This window comes from Aspergillus nomiae, assembly GCF_001204775.2.
Source record: "Aspergillus nomiae NRRL 13137 chromosome Unknown contig00040, whole genome shotgun sequence".
NCBI classification, from domain to species: Eukaryota; Fungi; Ascomycota; class Eurotiomycetes; order Eurotiales; family Aspergillaceae; genus Aspergillus; species Aspergillus nomiae.
Window position 1 is genome coordinate 121,545 of NW_015378095.1, and position 14,592 is coordinate 136,136.

At 50.9% G+C, this 14,592-nt stretch overlaps 4 protein-coding genes across 4 annotated transcripts; 2 read left to right on the top strand and 2 right to left on the bottom strand.

Moving 5' to 3' along the window:
- Positions 1-1,657: 1,657 nt before the first annotated feature.
- ANOM_002441 (DPY30/SDC1 family protein) lies at positions 1,658-1,993 on the bottom strand (the record flags this gene model as incomplete). Its single annotated transcript, XM_015547698.1, has 2 exons — positions 1,658-1,739; positions 1,830-1,993. 2 exons carry the CDS (start codon positions 1,991-1,993, stop codon positions 1,658-1,660), a joined length of 246 nt encoding a protein of 81 aa, XP_015409915.1.
- Positions 1,994-2,732: 739 nt separating this feature from the next.
- ANOM_002442 (fanconi-associated nuclease 1) lies at positions 2,733-5,278 on the top strand (the record flags this gene model as incomplete). Its single annotated transcript, XM_015547699.1, has 3 exons — positions 2,733-3,238; positions 3,294-4,704; positions 4,769-5,278. 3 exons carry the CDS (start codon positions 2,733-2,735, stop codon positions 5,276-5,278), a joined length of 2,427 nt encoding a protein of 808 aa, XP_015409918.1.
- Positions 5,279-5,479: 201 nt separating this feature from the next.
- ANOM_002443 (40S ribosomal protein uS15) lies at positions 5,480-6,481 on the bottom strand. The gene is made up of 4 exons (XM_015547700.1): positions 6,311-6,481; positions 6,142-6,255; positions 6,051-6,083; positions 5,480-5,872 (listed from the first exon to the last, which is right to left on the bottom strand). Exons 1-4 carry the CDS (start codon positions 6,396-6,398, stop codon positions 5,652-5,654), a joined length of 456 nt encoding a protein of 151 aa, XP_015409917.1. The 5' UTR covers positions 6,399-6,481; the 3' UTR covers positions 5,480-5,651.
- Positions 6,482-12,001: 5,520 nt separating this feature from the next.
- On the top strand, positions 12,002-13,725 carry gprM (the record flags this gene model as incomplete). The annotated part of the gene is made up of 5 exons (XM_015547701.1): positions 12,002-12,077; positions 12,155-12,250; positions 12,312-12,466; positions 12,518-12,656; positions 12,710-13,725. 5 exons carry the CDS (start codon positions 12,002-12,004, stop codon positions 13,723-13,725), a joined length of 1,482 nt encoding a protein of 493 aa, XP_015409914.1.
- Positions 13,726-14,592: the final 867 nt, after the last annotated feature.

Genomic DNA, 14,592 nt, shown 5'->3' on the forward strand with positions numbered 1-14,592 from the left:
TCGATCTGTATACGGCCAAAAGCAAAGACATAATATCTATCATGCCATGCACAATTTCTCTTCACGCCTCCTGAGGACACAAGCAGTTGAACGGAGTTCGGCCATGGTCCGCCAGTTCCACCATCGTGTTTGCTTGCGTGCTTGTAGTATCGCCAGTACGAGCGAAGTGTACGCGTCTAGAACGAGCGGGAGAGAGCCATGTCGACGTAATTGCAGCAGCCATCTTATCAACAGCCCGGAGTTGCACCAACTTCGACCGTTGATGGCCTGTTGGCCCGCCGAGGTAGGTAAGATGGTATTGCGATCCGAGCTAACACGTGGAAAAGGAATCCCATCTTCTCATTCAGGGTTGACCCTGTCCCCATGGTCCAATATGGTTTCTTCGCTTTGTGCTTTTTCTCGGAGTCAGACGAACTTCATTGCATGGTGCTGTCAGTCAGCCGTGACCTGTTCTTGGTTGCTTTGCCAAGTCACTAACAGACAGAACCATGCTTTTGATGGAGAAGCTCGTGGGTTCGTGTCGTTCTCGGCTCTAGAATACCGGGTCAAAAGTGTACACTATTCGTTTGTAGGCATAGAGACGTTCTCTGCTGGTCGATTCTCTGTTCACTCAGTTTTCCCTGGTTAGTCTGACAAACTAGAGATATCGATCAAGGGAGGCACACCACCGGTTCTGTTGTTAGGTAGCGTCACCCGTGGAGCACCTCTAGATCTGCCGATGGGAACCCTCGAACCTGAGCTGGTTTCTATGGGTGAACCGTTAGTTTAGATTAGGAGTTACAATCGATAGTTGCAAATCAGTCGAACTCTTTCATCCTCTTACTTGACCATTCTTAGTTTAAGTGGCCCATAAGGTAAGGACGAGGAGTGCCTTTGATTAACCGTATAATCATCCTTCACAAGCTCCCTGGCAGTATGTCTAGTGAAGGAATAGTGTTTTCGTCACTCTGGGAGTGTAATCTAAATGAATACCTTATGACGAATCCATGTAAATTGAATAAAACTGAGAATAGCAGAAAAGGTCTATGCTTCACAGTGCAAGTGGTTTTTAGAGTGCATAAGATATATCTCCGCGATCCGTTCCCCATACCATCCTGATAAAATTCTATCAATGTATTTCCCAACTCAACCAAATTGAGTAACTTGAATACAGTGTACTGCATAGATTCTCAACATCTATGTATAATTATGCTCATATCAATCATTGACATGAACACACCCGAAAACCAGTATCTGTCAACCAAAAACCTACTCCGATCCACCACAACCAATATAAATAGCAAGGATAATACAAACAAACTCGATTCTCTCACCCCAATAACGTACAAAAAATGGTATCATAAAATCCCTAACCCAAAGAAAAAAACACCACAAACCACCTTAAACACCACAGACGAACCATCCTCAAAGTCCAGTTCCCAACATGCGCAGCAAAAGACATAACCAAAGGCCTTTCGAGTATCCCTTGCTCCATCCCAGTCCATCTCTAGAGCGCATGACTGGCCATCCCCGGTAGAAATGTAATATCCGCTCCTTTCGGGGGTAAGATGAGGTAGAATAAGCCGATCATCAAGCAACATCCTCTACTCAGGCGAAGTACACTCAATCCCAATATCCCAATCCACACCCAATCTCTAATCCTTATGATATGAAAGATCTATTCAGGCGACTTCGCCCCCTCCACCTCATTACTCTTCTGGATCAGGAATTCGCCGAGTACGCGGAGCGGGTTTTGTGGTCTATTTCCCATACAATCCAGTTAGTCGACTCAATCCCCTAGCCCATCGCACATACACGTCGATGACTCTCACAGGGTTAACATCACTCACTGCTCCTTCGTAACATGCTTCATTCCCTCCAGGAGATACGGGACGATCTTCTCGTTCATGTAGACTCGGGCCGGGGCACCGCCGGGCCGCACCTGGGTGGTTGGGACGGGTTCGCCGGTCGGGGTATTGGCCGCTGCGGTGTTGGGGGTGGAGTCGTTGGCCATGATGGTTGGTTTTTCGATTGTCGAGGGGGTATCTTTGGTATTCGGGGGTGGGATGGGGGATTCGGGCTTTTTTTTTTTTTTTTTTTGTGGGTTGTGAGCTCTCAGGATTCCGTTGGGTTATGACGTTTGAGTTTGGAGATGATGTATGGATTCAAGTTTTGTGAGAGATCAACAATTGGATCCAACCATCAACTCCCGGTAATGGAGAAAAAGCAACTGCAGGGCAATGTAAAGCAAAAAAGATTAAGGATTGAAAAATAGTGTAGTAGTTATGGAGCTTTCCTTCGACATTAAACAAATCATCCTTGTGGCGGGACAGCTCTCCACAGTGGGGATTGGCCCATGGTATGTGTGCCGTTGAACATAGACTGGATTGGGGGAGGCTCAACTCACTGGGATGTCGGTCATGGGTTGATCCATCTTGCGCCGTGGGCTATGCTGGATCTGGACTTTCTATGTCTTCAATGTCTCTATCAGGGCTTCAGTTGTCACATTGAGGGGTTTTGTTTGTTTCCATAATTCTTGGTTGTCTTGCTTATTCTCGATGCTACGGCGTGATTGGATGGTGCTGCAAACACGGCAAACATGCCTTTTTTGGGCCAATTAAAGTCAGGTGATCTCGTGTCGGTGGACGTGATTGCGCGTCTTGCACTTTGGATGTTGTCGTTGGGTTGGAGATAAAGGCGTTTCTTGGGGGCTTTTCCGGCGACTCTCATGCTGATAAGTACGCCCTGCCAGCATGTCCCTGTTGGACTACTGGGACACCCTGCGGCCGTCCGTCAAGCGCAGAAAAACCACGGCGGATGATACGGACGACACGACTAGTCTGAGCGATGCTGTTTCGGGCCGGAAGGGTGGGCTGGAGATACCGGAGACGTCTGTGGTGAATCCAGATGTGTCGGATCCGGTGTATACACCATGTCTAGACCAGGAGCCAGAGGGAGATGATCTTCCCTTTCCTGCGAGCCAGACGGACCTCGAGTCCTCGCTCCCCGCCGTCGAGACAGATAGCCACGCAATCGAGGAATACGAGGCCTCCCAATCCATCTCAGATAACGAGGAGGAGCCGGGGCTACGGGAACGGCTGCAAAATGGCAGGTGGCGGAAGGGGAAGAGCTCCATCTACGTGGATGCGTTCAATCTGGCGCTGGAAACTGTGCTAGACGAGGAGGCGCATCTGTTTGATGAGGCCGAGATGGAGGTCTTCAAACAGTGGAAGGAGCTATCATATGAATCCCAGTACTTGTCTGCTCGTCCCAGTCACAAACTGCACCTCCGAGTCACATACTAACCGCCACAGATATGTACGACTCTTTCTCCGAAAGACCTCAGCCTGGCACCGCATCAATCGACTGGGCTACTACTCCGACATCTCAGACCTCACAAGCGTAGTAAACGACCTCCAGCATACTCGAACTCTCCCTCCCAGCCCGTCCCCAGTAACCGAGACCCCCATCGACATGGAACACCCCAAACTAGCCACCCAATTCCACTTCGCCGACAAAACAGACCAAATCACCACCCTCGAAGAAGCCAGCGCCCTCCTCCTCCTCGACGAACTCAAGACCCTCGCCAAAGACGCCAAAGTCCACGGCAAAAGCAAAAAGGACCTCCTAATAGCCCTGCACCGCGCCAGCCAGCAACAAGCCGGCCTCGACTGGACCAACTCCAAAGCCGCCGCCAACCGCGACAGCCACTTCATCCAGAAGATCCTCGACTACACAGGCGACTGCATCCGCCTCGCCGCGGCGCCCCGGGCACTCTTCGAGCGCGTCCATCTCGTCTTCTACCGCTCGACCGAATGGACGGAGAAATCTCTCACCACCATCATCCTGGCGAAGATCTCGCGCCGCAACTTCCCGGAGTATGTGGTCTGCCGCTCAAGTTCGATTTTCCCGTCTCGAGCGTTTCTCTTGGAATTCGAGTCTGCGTTGCGCACGCAGTTCAACATAGACAACATCCTGGAGTTCAGTGGCACGCCGACGGTGCAATCGCTGACCCAGGTCCGGGATTATGCATACACGGTGTATCCGCGGTGGAAGCAGCTCTGCGAGCAGGAGCAGCAGAAGGAAGACAGTGTGTATGAGTGCGGGGAGGGGGCGTATCTGCGCCGCTTCTCGCCTGCATGGGTGTACACGCGAATCATCCACAAGGGCCTCTACCCGCTCGGCAGGTTCAAGGAGTATATGGAGGAGCACCGGCTTCTGTCAGAGCTACTGGGCCAGCGGCTGTTTCATGCTGCACGCCGGGGGTCGTGGTATCAGCGGAAAGCACTCCTGGAGGAACACTATCTGTGGAACCTGATGTCCTGGGAGGGACGTAGCGAGGATGCGCAACGGAAACACTGGCGACGGATTGCGTTGCAGACCTGCGAGGAGGGCCTTCAGGATCCAGACTGTCACTTGATCTACCACTATGACCTGCAGAAGCGCATTATGAAGCTCGAGAGGGCGCTGAAGGTGGTGAAACGCGAGCAGCATGACTTTAGTCATGTCATGTTGGAGAAGCCCGCGGAACGCACGGTCGAGGGTATTCGTATTGAGCGCGAGGAATCATCCGCGCAGGAAGATACGTCGAGACGGGGGCGCCCGACTGTCTGGGTTGATGAGCGGGATGGGGGTGAATGCCGCGTCGAAAGTATGTGTTTGAGCTGGTATCGCGACCAGGGGTGGAAGGGGTATCATTCTGAGGGAGGGATTGTGCGGACGCTGGTGAGTTTGGTTTATCTTTTCTTTCCCGGAAGAAGTCGTGATTGATTGATTTGATGAGGACCAGTTTGGCTATCTCTTCTACGACATCCTCTTCACCTACGTCCCGAATGTCTTCCAGACGCCTTTCCAGACCTGTCCCTTGGATCTCCATACGGACGCCTTCTACGCTACGCGCGCCTCGGAGATCAACCATCGTCTGGTGGAGATCACCAACGGCGAGTCAGAGCGTATCCTCCGCGCTGTTCACGCGCGTGAAGCAGCCCGCCAGCCCTGCGCCATTGGCATCGATTGGACCTTCGAGCTGGACGACCTCGTCGACATCGTGCGGTGTTTCCGTGGCGAGGCCCTCGCGGCGATCTGCAAGGTGCTGGCGCAGGAGTATCAGCAGCGTGGCGGTGGCATCCCGGATCTGTTTCTGTGGCGGGTGGAGACTCGCGAGGTGATGTTTGTGGAGGTGAAGAGTGAGAATGATCGGTTGAGTGATACACAGCGCTTGTGGATTCATGTTCTGGGGGGTGCTGGGGTGAGGGTTGAGCTGTGTAATGCGGTTGCTAGGGAGGTGAGGTATCTATAGTTCTTTATTGGTGTATATATGGTCGTAGATGGGTTGTAGATGTTGAGATACCCATACATATCATGCTGTAGATTAGTTGTCTTGCGGGGACGAATATAAATCAAGAGCATATAGCAGAAGTTCTGGGCAAGGTATATACTAATATATATGCTACATACTACAAGCACACCACAATCTACGACATCTACCAAGAGAAGAAAATTGGTCATGAAATTTTATTTTCTTGTCGACGACAGATATAATCCATCACCACCTAATGCCTGGAAAACAAACACTAGATGACTAAAAACCCACCCATCTCAGGGTAAGAAACCAATTCGAAAGACCTATCCGCGCCAACACACCAACACCCAGCCCAAGCGAGTAAAACCACTTAAGCAACGAGAGTGGAGGCGGTAGCGGACTCGTAACGCCAGGTGGGGGGAAGGACACCGACGGACTTGTAGTAACGAGACAGACGGTGGATACGGGACTCAATGAGAATGAGACGGAACTTGGAGTCCTTGTCCTTGCGGTTGCGCTCAAGGTGCTTGCGGACGGCAACAGCCTTCTTGATGAGGTGGTACAGATCCTCGGGGAGCTCGGGGGCGAGGCCTGAAAAAATCACTCTGTCAGCCTTGTTTTGACCAAGCAGAGGCATAATTGTGTTTTATACGATGAGGGATCTGTGAACGGGTCAAGGCGCAGACTTTCGCGGGGGAAAAGTTGCTCTCGACTCGCGTTCGACCATTTCCTTCTCATCTGGGGGTATGTGGGAGGGGGAGTGGCGTACCGCTGGACTTCAAGATACGGAGGATCTTGTTACCTATTCGTCAACTGTTAGACATTGCTTCTGACATCAACCATGGGGTGTCTGAACATACCGGTGACGTGCTTGACCTGGGCAACACCGTGGGAGTCACGGAGGACAACACCAATCTGGGAGGGGGTAGCACCCTTCTTGGCGAGCTTGCAGATCTGGTCGACAACCTGCTCAGCTGGAATGGGGTCAGTATCTCATGCGCATTGCGCTTTTGCGACGACGGTACTCACGGGTGGTCTTGAGCCACGAAGGAGCAGAGCGAGAGTAAGGCAGAGCAGAGGACGAAATGCCCTTTCCCTTGGAGTGAAGACGACCCATTTTGAATGAAGGTGGATTTGTCGGATTGGTTGTCGACGACGGTGTTGAGCTGCGCGGGGATAGAGTGAAATTTCTTCGAAGTCGAAGATCGTGTAGACGAAGATGAAAGTGAGGCCGGAAGGCGGTGTGCGTGTGGGTTTGTGGGGTCACGTGGTGCGGATGTGCCTCGCTTAAATTAAGGCTCATCTGGCGTCCTTTTTTCTTTGCTGCTGCCGCGGAGTTTCTTTCCTCACCTGCTTTTCGTCCAGTCTGCGACTTGGAGCTTGATGGTGCTCTTTGCAATTGCAATCGACCTTTGTTCTACTAACAGTATCACTGTTCAGGTATACTTACAGGTTAGTGACCCCATGTCTCTCGATTTTTACAGCCTATATGATGAAACACAACCTTTTTTATTTTTCTGGTACCTCTTATTTTAGGGCTGGTTCTCGTAACCAGCTCAATGAATGGAATGGACTTCTGAAAAAGCTGTTACTACTCTACGTGTTTATCAGTCGTTTATTCGAGCAATTGCTGACTCGTGGATGTATAGGAACTTTAGCCTTGGAATACACTGGAGGGATGTGGTTAATAGGTCAAATAGAATTCAATAAAGGAATATCTCGTTCTTTATCACTGTTGCCATATGTGCCATGAAACCGTAGGCGGCGATTTCTGCTGGGTCGCGATACTTGTGTCAGTAAACACTGTCTGGCTGTACTTTGTAGTTTTCTAGAGCGACACTCAGTTCGGTCCTTATCGCTGGAAGTTCTACCATGATGAGCTTCTCCAGAAGGAACAGTGCCAGGCTACTTCGACGTGCCTCGGAAGGCGAGATGGAGTCGCACATATCGTTCCATCTCAATACGAATTGCCCTCCGATATATAAAAAACAAATATCAATATACCCACATAATGGCGTAAAGAAGCGGAGAAGGAGTCACAGAATCACCTCTCAGCGACGGCCACGATGCAGGACCATCACACCGCTGTTGACAAATTCTCTCGCAGATCCGCTGGAATAACCTATACAGGATTATGCACGTCAAATGCGCATCTAACTCGCCGCGGAACGTGCGAGGATGCCCGTGTGGGGAGTCGAGAAAAATAACATCATCCACCGCGTGCGGGATTTTCGGACAATCGCATTGTGCCATTTTCCATCTGCAAGAGAGTGGGTTCAACTGCGCCGTTCGCCCGTGTGAAGCTGGGCCGGGAAGAGACATGCGAACAGCCTAGGTTGGTAGTTGAGGGATGAATGTCTTGAGATGGGGAATGTCTGCTCGGCGTAGACCTGTGGAGATCCACGGTCACTAAAATCTCATCTTCTAAGACATCCTCAGGCCTGGAGGCTGGGCGAGAACCCCTCGCGAGTGCCGCAGTATCTGTCTCGGAGACGTAATCTCAAATCCGGAGGCTGGTCCAGAGCTGAAAGACAAGCAAATCCATCGTCGCAAAATGAGTCCATAACAGTATGGCATTCGCGCTGTGTCCGTCCAGAAGGAACTTTGTAAAGATACGATCAGCGCTTGGTCAACTGGAGCTGAACCATGTGGGCCAGGCCCAGCTGTGATTTGGTCGGGCGTCGAAAGCTCGAGCAACATCAGCGCAACGGCATTGTCAAATCAAGCGAATTTACACTGTATACCGGATGTAGCACAGATGAAGGATGGACCAGTTGGGAATCTGACAAAGAAACAGAGGTAGATAGAGTATGGTTACTGGCAGCTGCCGCTGTGATCAGTTGGATTGGCGACGGACCTATGGCGATCACGAGGCTGGCCGTGCCCTTGCCACGATCACTCTCACCACCGTGCAGCGAGCCCCCATTGGGCACCCTCGCGACCGGACTCGCATCCCAATCGACCATACAAATGGCACTGTGATGGGATTTTGTTACGATCGGTAGCACAGTTGGATTGGCGCAGGCAAATGGCCTTTTGAAAGGTCTGGAACTTCCGGTGATTTTCCGATGTCCCCAACCGTTGCCTTGCCGGTCGCGAACGATGGCACGGATTTGCGGAATTCATTTTCTTGGGGGTATTGATGGTGATACAGTGCTTGGATAGTGATCTCGTTTAATCGAGGCCAAGACTGAATAGGATTTGGTCCGTCAGGTACAGAGTTGCATGGTGGTAAGACGAACGATAGGTACAACAATGTATTGGATGGTTATAATTATATATCACTCCGAGTCAGGTGTTTCCTGGATTCATGGTTACATTACTTGACCACCGTTGATTCGACTTCTATACCCTGTAGGTTTCTTCTCTGGGGATTCCTTCGCGTTGATTTGTTTCTCCTTTCGATCTCATCTTTACCGCTTGGCGATCATCTGCTATCGGACCTCATTTGGTGTTGTACGCTTAAGATACCCGTACCACTATCTCTACACCGTTCAACCGGTCCATGGCTGAATGGCTAAATGGTTAAATTTTCCGATTGGAATGTCGCTTAGGTGGAAGTGACAAGCCATCCGTCAGTGGCGCACAATCTTCATTTGCAGCGCAATGACAAAGCGTGGCGTGGCTTGCAAACTATATCGGTGAGGAAAGCGAAGTTGAATTCCAAATTCCCCTGACCAAGACGTCGAAGCCATGGAAGATGAAGAGTAATCTTCGATGCAGAGCCGGTGTCTCATCCCTTGCTTCCCAACTTACTGGAAGCAGTTAAGTGACATCGCCGTGGATTCTTCTGTGGAAAGTTCCACGCCAATAGTCAAACTTTGTATGGGATTCGGTCGGTAGTTATAATTACCGGTGGCACACAGTATAGCTCACTGGATTTTGCAACGATGGTCGTCGACCGATGTCAAATTCCACCAAACTCGGAACCCTAAAAAGTGGATGCTTCCCTCTGTAATTATAGCATCGCAGTGAACCCACCCTGCTATGTTTCACGGTCCGGATAGTACTCTCCGTGCCGCATCGAGGAAGAGCTACGAGGCTGATCGACTGAGGACCTGTCAGTGAGGAGCTTGATCGCTGAGACTATAGGGAAAGGAATCAACTATGGTTCTCGGCAGATGTACTATTAGCGATCATACCTGAGCAAGCTGCATCTCGACATCCGCACAGTACACTATTGAGTCGGATCGTCGTCGCGGCCCAAAGCCAAGGCAGAACCTTGATCAGTGGCCATCGACGATGCCGCATCGCAACAGGAACCCGTCGCGGACAAGTCCCAAGTGAGTAAGCCCAAAGCCAATTGCCGCGGCCGTGACGATCACTCTGTCAGCCGTGGTGTAGGTTTCCACCTCGTCGATCCTTGTTGGGACGAGAGCCTTCCTAGACAGGCAAGTGGAAACAATTGGGAGAGACAAAGAGTGAATAGTCGTCCTCGACAACTCGGGTGTTTGAACTCTGAATACGTGCGGCCTCCGAAGTTGTACCGTGGACAACCGATGCTCTTTGCAGAATTCGGATGAGGCTCTACAATAACGTGAGGGCAATACCACCTAATGGCATCTGCCGATCTCCATTGGACGGATAAATACGTCGTATTGCCCCAGTATGGTCGTCTGTGGGTTGTCTAGTAAGGTAGTATTCTTTTTCCTACGTCAGCGGAGGCGGAGCAAATTGATTGATTGTCTTGGTATGTATCCTGGATGCCATCGCTGTTACGATCCAGACCCAGGCGATTGGATCTGGATAGTATTACTACTACTATTATTTCTATTACTAGTACTACCCTATGTGACCAAAGATTGGAAGATTGAAAAACGAGAGAATACGAGACACGAGGGAACAAAAGAGTCGCACTACTCTTATAATAATACGTGATCCTAGGCCTAGTTCGTCCCACCACAGCCATTCATGCATTGTGCAGGTACCAGGGGTAAGGGCGACCACGGGGTGGAAGAAAACGATGGCGGCGTTGCGAGGGAGTCCGTCGAACTCAATTTGGAGGGATCATCCCTCCTCTCCGATGCATGGGAAGTGGGAACAACCATGATTGAATTTTGAATTTTGAATTTTTGGTATTAAATTATTAAATTATTGAATTATTGAATAAAATACAAAATGGAAAAATATGCGTTAGTCTAGGTTAGTGCACTAGGTTGGGCTTAGTGGGTGAGGTCAAGGTTTATCGGTAGCCAAGGTAAAACTACGGTTAATGCAGGGTGGAAATGGTCGCTTGGGGTCTGGAAGGGATAGGCATTGGGTAGAGGTCACTTAGACTCTGATAACTCTTCACTAGATCCGAGTATACCTCGTCTCTCCGCGGTCCATGGTACTTGACGGTCCCATGTGCCGTATCCCAGGGTTTTCTTTCCCTCAAAGCTAGATCGACTAACCGGTTGGTACGGAGTCCCTCGAGGATCTGTCTCTGTCCGTGGGAGAAGGTTGAACTAGTTGAGTATGATGCTGCAGGAACCAGACGCAACACCGAAGAAACCAGGGAAATTTCCGCTTAAAAGAGAAACAGAAGCGAAGGAAAACTCGATCCATGTCCGTTTGCCACGCACAACCTTGTCACCTGAGTCATGTATGGGCGTTACAGAGTAATACTTGGCAGTTCCTAGTGCTCTCCTAGGCAGCCCTAACAGCAGAGAATCCCCATCGTAATGTTGGATATTGTGCAGGGACTTAATGCACGGTGGCTACTAAGCAAAAAAGAGTGAGAACTAAAATTGGGGAGGGAATTTATTTCTCCGGGAGAATAAGGTCTCATCTTTAGGACCAGGTATCATGCTTGCCGATGTCCTTTCCTAGCCGCAGACCTCAACCATGGTTAGCCAGAACCTGACACAGGTAGGGCTTCGGATTTCTATAATTGAATAGAGGACAGACCTTCCTCACCAAGTGGAGGTGCCCGGTACTTCACCTCCCAATCAGTCGCAGTGAAGGTCATCTGTAAAATTTCCACATCAAGGCTAGATTACGATACGGGGCTCTCGTGTGAGGAAATTAACCAATACGCCAAGTCGTTCACTATTCTCTCCCCGCTCTGCATACCGTTTTCTGTGACCAGACTACGCCGTCTCCACCGTCTTAGTGGTGAATGGGCCATCTCTCCAGTCGATTGGAACCCCCCGTCGGACAGACATACGGAGTCCACAATACAAATCTTTCGAAGTTTGAGCCTGTCTGGGATCCTACACAGTCCCCACCCTTGCATTCCCCCCCCTGGTGCCAAGCTCATCCTCGAGCTTCGTTCCAGTCACTCTTCCAACGATGTCTGTGCCCAATCACTGCCGTAGATGCCGACGGGGTATGGGTGCCTCTGGTGAACGGACCTCTCCCCAGTCAGTCCACTGGAACTGCCTCCCCCTCAACGCTCAAAGCGATTGGGACCTTTGCTGGGACTGGGGAGGCACTAAGATGGCTCATTCCTATTTCTAACTATATCTGACTATCGCCCCCCCTTCTTGTTCTGGCGTTTCCTCACCTTCTCACCCTGACCACCACACTGACCACTATCGTGAGAGATCGTCCGCGCCTTTGCTGCCAATTGCAGTCGTTGCGCGACTGTGAGCCTCTCGGTGGGGTATCACACTCGAGGGTCTCTTCTGTGTCGCATTCTCGAGTGCTTGGGTCTCGCCATTTTGCCAGGATATGACATTCTCCCGCTCTCTGTCGCATACATCACACACCACAGATCCATAGTAGAAATTCCACAAGATGTCAAATCAAACCTTGCATGGGCTCTGCCCGGAGCCATTCCTCCAAGAGTCTTTCTTTCCGTCCACCGGTGGATGTACGTTCCTGTCGCCTCTTGCATCGTTGGTTGTTGACGGGTCATGGGCTGTGGAGGACTAACCTGTGAATCAACAGTTACCCAAGGACGGTATTGTGCGCAGCTTCCTTCAGCAAACGGTAATGTGTCCTGTTGTATGCCCTGTCCATTGGCAGACTGGATGTATGGGGAGGGTAAGTACAGGTCCCGGTTCGCAGCGCGTTCCACTTTGCTAACGGGATCGACTGTCAATAGAGATCACTACCAAGTCGCGAGCTGCGAGTTGGCTGAGCGTGGCAGTCTTGCCTCTGTGCATTTTCCTCCTGGTTTCTTATGCGGTTCTGCCGCCACGATGGACGCAGCGCCATTACCTGAGCATCTGCTTTACGATGGGAATCTTCTGTATGGAGGTAGGTGATTTGAGATGGTCTAAGAGTGGCGGGAATGGGCTGACCCTCTAGATCGCGTTTGTTATTCCTCTCGGTGCCAAACCCGACCAGTGTTACAACCAGATCACACCAAATGACATGCATTCGAACTTATCCTGCGCATGGTCCGGTACTTTGTTACTCTTTGGCGGCTGGGCTGTCGTAACGTGGAGTACGTGGTGCAAAGCTAACTGTTTTCGGGCTTCGAGCGGCTAATCGTCGCAGGCTTTATTCGTACCCTTGCATTCCATCTCCAGGTTTGCTGGGAGGTGATCCTCGGCAAGAAGTTCATGTGGGGGGCTTTCATCTGCGGCTGGGGCATCCCTGGTATCGGCATCACGGTCATGCTCCTCTTGACTGGGGTATCCTTCCGCTTTGGCGACATGTGCCATATCAACATCAAGCACGCGACCAAGGATTATTGGGCCCCAGTCATGGCCTTCGCGGGGGCGTCTCTGGTTCTGCAGCTCGCTACGATGGCGTACTGTATCCATGTCTACGTGAAATCCATCTTTGATACCACCGACTCCAGCACCAACAGTTCCCACCTGCCGTCCTATACATCTAGCGTCCGCACCGTCACTGCGCGCCAAGCATACCGTCGTATTCGACGAGTCCTGCAGTTGCAATGGAGAGGCGTCGCCTTGGTTTTCGTCATCATCGGCAATGTTATCTTCTTCGCCGTGGTGTTCATCCAAGTCAACAACAAGACGAGCCTGACCCCGGAGAACCTACACAAAGCCCAACCATGGATTTTCTGCTTGATCTCCACGAAGGGTGACGTCAAGAAATGCCAAAGCCTGGCGCACGCCATTGGCCCTAATGAATCGACGATCCTGGCCCTACTAATTCTCTTGTCTCTGGTTGGGTTCTGGAACTTTATTTTGTTCGCACGCCCGGGGATGTTCCTCGGCTGGGCTGAGTTCTTCAAGACCAAACTTGGGCGGAACCACGAGTTCGTCTCTGCGGATGCTCGTGCTAAAACCCCGGACACACGGACGTACGAGATGCTGGGGAGCGCCGTACTCACATCCTGCAAGTCGCCAGAACCAATCGTACGGTCTCCCAGCGCGGCGCGGACCAAGAGCCCGGAGGGGAGCCACTACGGACGAGATGCGCGGTACGTGCGGCCGTCAATGAGCTTCTCGTCGCCTCGGCCACCCAGCGCATCACAAGGACGCGATTGGGATCCTCAGTCCACGTTTGCCCAGTCGAACCATCAGCACACTCCCTCCAAGTGATTCCCCTTCTTTTCTGTTTTCCCTTTACTTCGTTTTAATCAACGAAAAGTCCTGTACATTGATTGTATGATGTATGATCCTATACCCTATCTGTTCTGTGTTGCATAGCTATTTTCATGTTCTATACTAGTCAATCATCTCGAATCATAATGGAAGAGACCAAAATCCGGTTCACCGTTGACCGTCATTCCTTGGAATCCCCCAAACCCAAAAACAGCTTGCAGAAGCTGACCGGCACAAAGGGACGGAAATCCGGACCCGATGAAACCCTTCTTCTTTCACCCCCCGCATTTCGGTAGCTTGGATCCATAATTGAGGTCACCGACTAGTGTCGATAGTTCGATACGGAGGACCCTCCCTAAGGTTCCGGAGCCACACCCGCCCTCTGACTTTTTCCCAAACCCTCCCTTCAACGCATCATTCTCCAACCCTAAACCAAACACAGAAGGTCTTGTCTCCCAATACCAATTAATTACACAATGAAATAAAATAGAATTAAAGATATTAAATCCTGACAATAACCCAAATCCCCGAAATCCTCCCGCCGGAACAACCTCACCAATCACGTCCCCCTGAATAATCCGCCAACCGCGGATCCCCAAACCATCACATGTCACGACGACCCTAACTTCCCCCATTTTCCCGACGCGCGCCCGCGCCATGGTTTCGTTTCTTCTAGAACGGCGCTGATAGTCTGTCATACATGGTTCTCCCGAGGTCCCCGTGGCAGATCGACAGTTGGTTTCCAAATTTCAATTGCCGTCATTGACTCCTTTCGGCTTGGATCTACTGCCAGGGTGGGTTATTTGCGTAGTGGTTGGGGAAGACTGGTGGGGTTTGGGGTGAGACCTTTTTTTTTTTTTTTTT

Coding starts and splice junctions, on each gene's coding strand:
- ANOM_002443 (XM_015547700.1), bottom strand. CDS start 6,398: ATGGGTCGTCTTCACTCCAAGGGAAAGGGCATTTCGTCCTCTGCTCTG. Junction 6,256..6,310: donor TTCGTGGCTCAAGACCACCC/GTGAGTACCGTC, acceptor ACCCCATTCCAG/CTGAGCAGGTTGTCGACCAG. Junction 6,084..6,141: donor CCAGGTCAAGCACGTCACCG/GTATGTTCAGAC, acceptor GTTGACGAATAG/GTAACAAGATCCTCCGTATC.